We start from the raw sequence: 10,567 nt of genomic DNA, 5'->3' as shown, positions 1-10,567 counted from the left end.
TTTCAGTTGGCAACCAGCGCGTTGGAATTCTTGGGTCCTCCCGAAACTTGATCTCAAGGTTCGGTTTGCCAGCAACCCAGCGACCAATGACAGGTGCATCAGTCTGAATCCTCGCGCGACGTCCGCTCTCAAAGGGTTGAGTCTTGGTTTAAGATCGCCTCCCCTGAGTATTCCCTCAGCCTCCCCAAACCATCCATTTCTTCAAACTTGTCAAATCCTGGTTGAACTGGAAATATCAGCCACCCCGGCCTTCCAGCTCTCCGATTTTCAGTCGCCTCAGCCCACGGCAACTCATCCAAACCGGTATTCTCAAATTTCCAGCGCCACTAGCCACCTCGGAGACGCCATCCACATATCTGAGTACGGTGTCTCAAACCAGTTCCTGCCGGGAGAATCTCCTGAGACTGACGCTCCTCTATTAGGGACCCTCCCTTCCCCTACATTTGCTTTTGGCCCCGTCAACAACACTGGACCTGGCTCTAATCACCTCAGTCTCAAGACATATCTCTCCCTTTCTCCCTTTGTCCCTCGACGGTCCCACAAGGCCATAGTCTCTTCCTGTCGTTGCAACACCGCTCCCGAAACAGTGGTTTGCATTTTCCCGGCACCAGACCAGACACATCCTTTCCCAAGTCCACCCTTTTCTACAGCTTGAATGTCTGCTGCGAAGTTTGAGTGTGCTTCCTACAAGCATTTCGAGGTGAGTCAATCCATCTTCGAAGCGCCGAGCTGAGCCACTCCCGAGACGTTGTTGATGGCTCGTCCCGTGTTGGGTTGAAAATCGTTGGAAAGCTGACGAGCTGTGCCTCACCGAAAACAGCCCGACTTCCATCCCCAGAGGCCAATCATCATCGGCGAAGAAGGCCTAGACTCGCCCGAGACGGTGACTCTCAAGTACGAAGAGGCAGTTGCAAGGGCAAACGGAGACCTTCGGGGTGATTCCCCGCCAGGTGGTCTCCTCCCCATGTCCCATTACGGGAAACAGCAGCCAGGCCCAATCCACGGTATGTTGTTCCTCTTGCCGCGAGTTGGAAATACTAGTTTTCAACTCCTCGCGCAACGATGCCGAGTATTAGCTCGAAATGGCCAAGGAATTGGCGTGTCCTTCGGACCGAATTTGCTGACAGGGCATGCTTCCTCCAGGGTATGATTCAACCCGTGGGTATCAGGATGCCACATACCAGCAATATGGCGCGCAAACATATCCTGCTCAGCACGGCGGTGCGGCTCAACTTACCGCGGCGCAGATGAACCAGGACGCCTTTGCGGCTAACAGTGCAGTTGGATCGTATATGCCTGTAGGCCCGTCGGTGGTATCATGTCAGCCAAGCTCCGGCATGGCCGGTACAAAGGTGCTGGTCAAGGTCTCGTCACCATATGATCTCCTCACCATGGCACCTTACTTTTATCTCATTTTCGGCGCGAACAAGGTGCTCGCGCAGCCCATCAAGGACCCTCAGGACAGCAACGGCTACATGCTGACCGTCTCCGCTGAGGCACCACCATTTGTGGTCACCAGCTGCCCCAACGAGAACGTGCCAGTATCGCTCCTGATTGAGACTGAGAACGGCGACGAAGTCTCGAGGACGGCGGCGGGCCAATTTGTATATCACGAAGCACCCTTGGGAGGCCCAGGTGCTAGCTCAGACGACATCACGAGGAAGGTGTCGAAGTCACCTGAGCAACAACATCAGTCCCCCAGGTCAGCAAGCACCCAGCTCGGTAACGAAGCCAATACAAATACGTACGACTTCGCGACTGCTCCGCAGCAGCCAGCACAGTCTCCCTATGGAAGCAACTTCACTCAAGATAACAATAACAACAACATGCTCAGTGCCTACCGAACCAACTCCTTCCCGGAGCAGCATTACTCGCGCGTGGTGCCGCCGCCGCTGCGGCCGCCGATGGCTAGTTGGCAGGCATACGGGCGGCCGCCCGGCCCTGCCATCACGCATACGCAGATATCCCGCCCAAGCCTTACCCCATTGCCCATGCCGTCCGCCACTACTCCTCAACTTGTGCGGACGAGCTCCATTCCCAGCTCACCAGGAGGCGGGCAACAACCAGGATACAACCACTGGGGATCTTACTCGAACAAGGCCGTCCTGAAGATCATGGGTAAGCTCGATACCATGGCGGTGGACTGGTCACCGGAAGAATGGTCGAATCGCCGACGTATTGTCATGTTCAGCAAGAAGCAAACGGGATCGACCCTCACTGCAACATTCCGACCGGTCAACGTCAATGAGCGACCTCCGAACAGCATTTGCATCAGTTGCATCTGGTGGGCCGAGAAGAACGAGTGCTACGTCACATCTGTAGACACCATCTCCCTGCTTGAACAACTTGTCGTCGCGCCGGCCAGATTCACGGTTGAGGAGAAGAACCGCATCCGACGCAACCTCGAAGGCTTCCGCCCGTTGACAGTCAGCAAGGCCAAGGCGGACTCGGAGGAATTCTTCAAGATCATCATGGCATTCCCGAACCCCAAGCCCAGGAACATTGAGAAGGACGTCAAGGTGTTCCCATGGAAGATCTTGGAGTCGGCGCTGAAGAAGATCATTGGAAAATACAGCGCCAGCCCCTCGTCGACCCTCCCGGCCTCGCACCTTTTGACGCCCACACCTGTCGGAGCCTACCCTCCTTCATTGCCAACACCACCAGCCCCAACTGTGGCATCGGACCATGTCAGCGCCTATGGTGTTCCATCGCAAATGCACCAAGAGGGGCTGACCTCACCAAGGTCCATTTCGGGAAGCACACACAGCTGGCCAGCCTACTCGACCGGACCGCCACGCCACCTTTCGCCGGCGCTCACATCGGTATCCCCAAGGCAGTCTGGACTTCGTCTGGCTGCACCTTTACCGGCGGTTACAGGCTACGATAGTCGTTCAATGCCGACACATTCGTACGGAAGCGGGCTACACACGCCGCTGGGAAACCAGCACTCACCGCCACCAGCACCTGGGCGATGGGACCCTACGATACCAGCCATGCACGCGCCAACGACATATGCAGAGCAGTACCAGTCCATGACTGCGCACCATGCCCCTAGCCATCAAGTGTACGGCGGTGGCGGATACGGGGACGGGGCGCAACGGGCATGAAGCCGTGAGGCCCCCAGGCGGTAGTGAGGGCGCATGGCTGTGGGCCAGGCGAACGCGAGTTGGGGACGAGGGGGGGTGACGTGCTTCGCGTCTGGTGAGGCGCAAACGTGATATTCCTGATGCCAAAGTCTGGTCATAGTGACGGGAGTGAGTCACTAATGCTGCCAGGGCCTAGGGGTAGGGGGGAGACACAGGGAAACCCCGTGAACGAAGCAGGCGGACAAGAGGAGGGCGGAATGGACGCGAACAGCCATGAGGAGGTATCAACAGACGTTGTCGAACGAGGTCGTCCATCGTTTACTTGATTGGGGAGGGCAGACTGCACCTTGGGACGGGATGCAAGAGCGTGAGGGAGGGGTGGTGGTGTAGGGGCCACGGGTTCCCCCCGGTCGCTACTTCTCTTCGGTGTGGATGGGTGGACTCGGAGGGGCTGTCAGCTGTTGTGGCGCAGACCAATGGACGCTTCCGAATGATACCCACCTTTCCCGATATAGACGGCGTATCAGCCCCGCTTTAGCCCGGCCGCACCGCCGTCTCCACCTTTCCGACAGTTTACCTTTGGACGAGCCACTTTCTCCGACGCAGCATCCACGAGGCGGGGGAACTCGATGCTGCCCTCAGCATGGATAAACCCCTCCCTCCCATGGACATTTGCCGCCTCGTTTAACAACAGAAAAACAACGTGGGAGTGGGAGTTCGCACTCCCGCCCATCCCGTCCATGACGACTGGACTAGGCTTATCACGAATGACCTCTTCCGCCCGCACGTCGATAACGGATTCGACCCCCGAGCCTCGTCGCGGCCAGTCATTGGCTGCAGCCTAGGTGCATGATGGTTTGGGGGTGTATCTGGTGATCGTATCTTGGAGGGGGCCGCCTGCACCCGTCCGGCCTGCATGACGTACATCATCTGCGACAAGGAGCTGCCGAACGACACCGCGCCATATCCGCCTGGCCCAATACCAGCAGTGACCACTCTAACGCGTCTTCATGTCGACTTGTTTCCGACCACTCGCTTGCCTTGCCGCCATGCTTCTTCGGCCGTGCATTGGCGTACCCGTGTTTCCCTACATGGATTGAAGGGCTCACCCGGGCCACTCACATGGCCCCGCGTTCCTTCAACGCCTTTTCAGACCGACCTAATCTGGCCACCCAAGTCGTATTCAAGATTTCCCGCCACGGAGAAGAGTATCGAGGGGTGGCCTGGCCTGGCCAGAAGGCCGAATCCATGAGCCAAGACGACAAGGGAAAAAAGGCCCCCACTCATCTCGAGGTGTCCGAGTCTGCCTTGGCACAACGCTGCCTCACGAATGCGGGTGGCGCGTTTGGCATTATTCTCACACAGCCGTTCCGACCCTCCATTTTCAGCGACGCTCTCGACCGCCCGAGTTTGGCCAACCAGCGCGCCGACTCGTGCGCCCCGGACAACCACGCCGCCAGTGACGCGTGCTGCCATGGATTGGGCCTTGCTCGTTATTCTTGGCGTTGATCTCCTACACCATCGCTCCTCCGCTCTAGGCCTATTGATCCTCGTTTCAGGATTCTGCAGCTTGAGCTTTCACCGCTACATAGAGGGATACATTAGCGTTTCTCTTCAGACTATTTACGATAGACTTGGCTGCATTTCTCGCGGATCTTCCCTTACACGACGCTCGATACCACCTCAGTGCCGGCTCGACACCGTCGCTACGGCCTTTCGGTCTCGCCAACACCGTGGCGTGCCGCTATCGAACTGCCCATGGCATTTCGTCGCGGTTTAACATCGCTTATCGACACTACACCTCGGCAATCTCGCAAACACACGATAATCACCCCAACATCACTACACTGGCTATACACTGCCTTCCCTCCTTCCTCCCACAGGACACACTAAGCACTTCCTCCTACAGGGCAATTTTCTCATACATCTCTCTCTCTCTATCTCTCTCTTTATCTCTTGTCTCTGATACATCTCATACTATTCTGCATTTTTAGGTGATAGAAAGGCGGTGGGCTGGGCGGCTTGGACAGGGCCATGTAAGGTCTCGGGAACTAGTCGAGGCGGGACGGGGAATCGGGGTACTGGCTACGGGGAAGGGGGTTACAGGGTCAAGGGCACGGTACGGACCAGACGGTTCCGGGGATCAGGGCAACGGGGAATACAACAACATCTTGGTGGGCTGCACATAGCATTATACCCTTCGCTTTGCTTTTCATGGCTTCGGGATCTGGGTTTCGGTTTGTTACATATGGGATAGTCTCCTGATAATCATAATCGTCTTGACATATTTAACACATGGCTTAAGCAACGGTGACGATGCTCTATTTCGATTGCAGGTCCTCTTCCTCGGTTGAACGGGGTGGATTCCGATGGCGTAGTGCTGTACGCTGAATGTCTATCAAACTGCCGCTGTCACCTCGACATTCATCGACTAGGCTAACCTCCAGCAAGGGCGCCTCGAAACAGTTGGGTAACGAATACAGGGCAACAGAAAAGGGTGTGAGGCTGAACGACGCGAGACAGATAGAAATGAGGGAGAATATCACCAGAGTCTAGGAGATGGATCGTGTCTCGGTCGAAGAAGACGGAAACAAAACATGTAGTGCGGCGTACAAGCTCCCCTTGAAACTCCCTCAGACGAAAACAAATCTCACAAATAAACTGTCTCATGCGCCTTCCTGGCAGGCGTATTGCAACATCGCCCTTCTTAAGTGGCCCATCTCCTCCTCCCACCCTGCTGCTGTTATCGTGTCCGCATCTCCATCAAGCGTCGCGCTGGCAATGGTAGTATTTCCGGATAGTGTCCTCGTTGACACCAAAAGACTCGTCAAACGAGTCCCTCAAGCTGGCGCGAATGTCATCCCACAGCTTGTCATTCATTGCATGCGGCGCGTGGACGGTGATCTGGGTCTTGGGCGGTTTGGGGAACAGAGAGGCCCGCGTCCACTCCATGAGCTCGCGCGAGCCGCTCTTGCTCCCGTCCCACGCGAAGCCGAGGCCGGTGACGAGCGATATGACGTCCTTCCAGGTGACCTCGCCCCGGCGGCTCCCAAAGATGATCTCCATGGTGCGCCAATCGTCCTTCTTCAGCTTTTCCGGCGGACGCTCGCCGTTGGCCTCCTTGTCGGCCTTCTTGTACCACGAGTCGTAGTTCCCTTGCGTCTGGTTCTTGAACAGGGCCATGGTCGCCTCTTTATTCCTCTCCGGCAGAACGGGCAGGTTCCGCGAGCCGAACGGCGGCTGGTACTCTGTCGGGGGTTCCTGGTGGCCTTCGGGCGCCAAGGTCGTGATGTCGCCGCATATCCTGTCGACGGCGAATTCATTGGCGTGCATAAAGATGTGGTCATTTCTGAGTCTGTCGAGATGCCTCAAAAGGGCGGGTGGCCGGTGGTCTTGTTGCGTAGTGCTGGGTTTGCTCACCTTGTACTTCTGCCGGGCCCTTTTCCGACTCTTATTGTATTTGTTCACCTTGTTCATCTCCATATCCCCTCCCATGTCCTTTTTGTACCAGTCGGAACCGCCTACATCGGCCGCATCTGGCTCGTCTTCAATCGGCGACAACGTGAGCCAGCGTGAGACTTCGGTCCAAAACGACTTCAGCCATTGCTGGGCCAGTTTGGCAGGCCGACTCTGGGCCAACTGAGAATGCGGGCTGTAATTCACCCCAAGCAGCCACTGAACTCTTCTCAGAGTCTCTGCGCCGACATGATCCTCGAAAGGAAAGCATTCCGACTCGTAGAAAAATGCCCCGACAGGGCTTCCTTCGTAGAAGATATCGCGTTTTTCCGTATCCGTCATATCGTCGCTGATAGGCTGGATGGCTTCCATTTTTTGGATGAGCAGCCCGTTCAAGAAGATCGATTCGTAGTCATCAGCCGTCATCGATTGGATTCTCAGTGGTAGATGCCGCTCTCGTTGGTCGGTACGCATCCACTGGATCATCTTGGGCAACCCAATGTGGCCCAACTCATTTTCGCACGTTATAAACAGAATGGGCTGGAGCAACATCCACAACGATTTTTCGAATTCCGGGGTTTTAGAGTTGACCGGGTCGATGAAGATGCTTTGAGTTGCGCCAGCCACGGAGCTGTAGAAGCTCTTCGGGAGTGCCCACTCATCTCCCAGCTGATGAGGCGTCATCAAGTCTTGCCAAGTGCTTCTGCGGATAAAATATCGCCGCGTCCGCTCAGAGGCGACAACACCACAGTGGTAGTTCAAATTTTTAGCATGCTGTGAGGCAAACCAACGTGCATGGAACCCTAGATCTACCCAGGCATCCCTCACTTGCCCCGGAAGTAAGGGTCTCCCATCCCGTGGATCCAGAACAACCCCGTGTGTCTGGGCCACTTCACGTAGTGCCGCAAGCTTGGTGACGAGACATTGCCACATTTCAACGAGATAGATAGCCCATCGAATGACTCGCCTAATCAGATCATTCACAAGGCTCTTCTTGGCGTCTATGTCGGGGCTTTCGATGTGGGGAAGACGGTGACTTCGACCCCTGAAAGAGGCGACGGCGGCGCTGATGGTAGATGCTTGATCCCGCGGATCTTGGTGCCGCTCCAAGACATGGCCATAGTGTTGATGGTATTGTTCCAATATGCAAGCCTGAAAATAGAAGGGGTCGTGCCAGAGTTTTCGCAAGTGCGTCTTTGCCAGCTCCAGACGGCGTTGAAAAATATTTGTAAACTGATCGTCCCAAGTTGATAGATTGGCAGAGGGCGGGAAGAACTGGCCGTACTCAACCAAGCCGCTGTTTTCGACGTCAAAGGACAAGAAGTTGCGACCAATCGTTTCCCATGCGCCGGAAAGGTTACTGGTGACCTTTTCGGAAAGGCACAGTTGGCCGATGGAAATATCATGTGCCAGGGTTTGCCCCATTCTCTTCACAATCTTGTTGGTCACGGCATGGACGAAGCGGAGAGTGACGGTCTGGACAAGGAGTACCATTACGCCTTCTCCCCAGCCAAATAGGAGTCCAGTCATTTGTAGGTTTGTAAACAAAGGGCTTTGCGTATCCTCGACGTTGGGATTTTGGAAGACGACGGCATAGTTGTGATGCGACTGGCATCTTGCGGAACTATTTGCTGTGAGGAGGCTCTGATCTTCGCTCGGAAATCCCATGAACCAGGCATCGCAGAACCATGGAAAGCAAATACGGCTGGCTCGGCCAACCTGACAGCCTTCCCAATCAGCCCGCGCGAATTCCCGAGGATGGTTCGTAGTGCGGTTCAAAATGAGGCACCCCAAGAGCCTTGGGTTGCTAAGGTCTTGCTTGTTGAGGAAGGGCAGCATATATATTCTGCGGAGATTCTCGGTATTTTCTTTTTCGTCGTCGCCTTGTTCCCCCATGAACTTACGTTCCATCCAAATGAAGTACGCCCATAAGTCGTTGCTTCGGAAGGGAGGAAGATCGTCATGCCTGCCAAAGTGTTGTTGGTACATTGATAAACGACTGACCTCGGACCACGCCTCGTCGACGATGGCCCCTAACTCCACGCTGTCCAAGGCTGGCTGCTTCTTCAAGAGGCTGATGATGGAGTCCACGTTGACCGTGTTCTTTAGCCCTCCAACATCTCTCCAGGCGAGTTCCAACTCTGTGGTGGCTTCTTTCGTCAAGTTGGCTGCCGCATCCTCGTCAAGTATCCTAGGCGCATCATGCGGAAAGCCAAGAGCTTGAAACATCTCCTCTACGTTATTATGTTTGTAGGGATGGTTTGGGTCAGCGGAAAAGCGTCCTGCTCCGGGTAGCCAGGACGGCGACTTGTAAGATCGGTCCATGAATGCGGGCAGCAGATGTGTAATCCATTCGGGAGGCAAACCAGGGGTTGCATGTAGTGCATCATTAGACTGATGTTGCATGGTGCTCGGCGAGAATGGAGCAAGAAGTGTGTCAAATCAGGCTTCGGGGTAAAGGAAAGCAAACGGGACGGGCAGACTCGAAGCCTTAGACTGAAGGCATCAATGAGAAAACAAGGAGGGTATCAAAAGTTTTTTTCCTTGACACGGAGGCGATGGGCGACGGGCCTTGGGGTTTGAACGGGCATGAATCAACAGACGGGAGGAACTTCAACGAGCCGCCGAAGACGCATTTGACGGGCAAGGCGACTCGACTCATTCTTGTGACAGGTGTCGAGTATTGTTGGGAGGGTAAAGGGCTAAAGAAAGCATTCACAAGCGAAAACTCATTGAGCAAGGAAATTAATGGGCGGTTCTCATTGTCAGGGACAAATAATGCCATGGAATAACAAAGCATGTCCACCGAGCCATCAAAAAGAGGGTAGTGGCTGGGGTTGAGGGAGCTATTCCTGTCAACTTGAGCAGGCGGAAGACATGGTGGATGATGACGATGATGATGCGTCAGCCATTTGAAGAGGCGGGAAAAGGTCTGTGAGTGGACGAGTGTGCCTTAGGGGGCATTCAAGGAACGCGAGGCGTATCAGGATGCAGGATGGAGAGGGAAAGACAGAAAAAATGGCGGACGGGGTCATGTTAAGGCTTGCAGAGGGTCGGAGTTGGTCAAGAGTTGAGACGTCGTCATATGAAAGACGTGGAAGTGGTGCTGGCTGATTCGGTCTTGGCAGGTAAGGTGAAGGTGTATCGTCGGGTGTTTATGCGGGACGATAACGGGCAACAGGGGTGCAGGCAGCGGCCGGTTTGCCGATTGTTCGGACGGATCTTGGGATGTTCGGGAGGTTGATAAGTGATGATTGCCTGGGTAGTGTGTCCATCCGTATGTGAGAGGGCAAAAGTCGATGTAGCTAGGTAGGTGCACAGACACTAGCATGCGGGTGTTCCTGAAGCAGCCGTCAATATTTGGTGCACTGCCATGTTGAGTAGCGTAGGTAGGTAGGAGAGGGACGAGCAGGAGGGGAGGGATGAGAGGGAAGGAAGTTTACAGCCGACAGGGCCGGATCCGGGAGGGCAAGGGAAGACCATGCTTGATCGAGTTAAATATATGGGTACGCGCCCCACCACACGCTCCAATTCTGGTTTAATGAGTGGCGCTTGGCGCGCAGTGGCTCCTGCGATCCCACGTCGTATTCCACAAGGCCAGGCACGCCCGGGTAGCGAGGCAGGAGCATTGGGACTTTTCTTCCTTACTGCATCGCATAGCATAGCATAGCATCGTGGCTACTTCTTTGTTTGCTTTTGCTCCCTCCATTCACCACATGCCACATGGAAAAGCTCATGCCTTTGTCGACTCCCTAGGTAGGGTACCTAGGTAATCAGCATCATCTGTAGTGGTGTAGGTAGTGAGTGTATGTAGTACCAGGTGGTGCCCAAATGGGCGCGCGCTGGAATGTGGGCCTCCGTACAGGGCCCGTTGAAGGCTCGCTGGCCACGCCGGAATTCATTCATTCATTCATTGATACGGACACAGCATTGCCATGTCGGCCAGACAATAAAGAAAAGACAAGATGCAAAGTAGAAACCCAAAACGAAAATCCAAACCCAGGGGCGAACCGAACCACGCTCAC

General features: G+C 55.1%; 3 protein-coding genes across 3 annotated transcripts; 2 read left to right on the top strand and 1 right to left on the bottom strand.

The window, feature by feature from the left end:
* Nucleotides 1-655: 655 nt before the first annotated feature.
* Nucleotides 656-3,107, top strand: EsH8_VIII_000026 (uncharacterized protein; the record flags this gene model as incomplete). Its single annotated transcript, XM_083269068.1, has 3 exons — nt 656-700; nt 821-1,004; nt 1,144-3,107. The coding sequence occupies 3 exons, from the start codon at nt 656-658 to the stop codon at nt 3,105-3,107; spliced, it is 2,193 nt and encodes a 730-aa protein (XP_083128836.1).
* A 1,101-nt stretch (nt 3,108-4,208) lies between these two features.
* On the top strand, nt 4,209-4,595 carry EsH8_VIII_000025 (uncharacterized protein; the record flags this gene model as incomplete). Its single annotated transcript, XM_083269067.1, has 1 exon — nt 4,209-4,595. One exon carries the CDS (start codon nt 4,209-4,211, stop codon nt 4,593-4,595), a length of 387 nt encoding a protein of 128 aa, XP_083128835.1.
* Nucleotides 4,596-5,849: 1,254 nt separating this feature from the next.
* EsH8_VIII_000024 (uncharacterized protein) lies at nt 5,850-8,867 on the bottom strand (the record flags this gene model as incomplete). Its single annotated transcript, XM_083269066.1, has 1 exon — nt 5,850-8,867. The coding sequence occupies one exon, from the start codon at nt 8,865-8,867 to the stop codon at nt 5,850-5,852; it is 3,018 nt and encodes a 1,005-aa protein (XP_083128834.1).
* Between the last annotated feature and the right edge of the window lie 1,700 nt (nt 8,868-10,567).

The sequence above is a fragment of the Colletotrichum jinshuiense genome, chromosome 8 (assembly GCF_051148585.1).
Source record: "Colletotrichum jinshuiense chromosome 8, complete sequence".
Taxonomy (NCBI): Eukaryota; Fungi; Ascomycota; class Sordariomycetes; order Glomerellales; family Glomerellaceae; genus Colletotrichum; species Colletotrichum jinshuiense.
The sequence above is the reverse complement of the archived record's forward strand: the minus strand, read 5'-3'. Positions and strand labels throughout refer to the sequence as shown.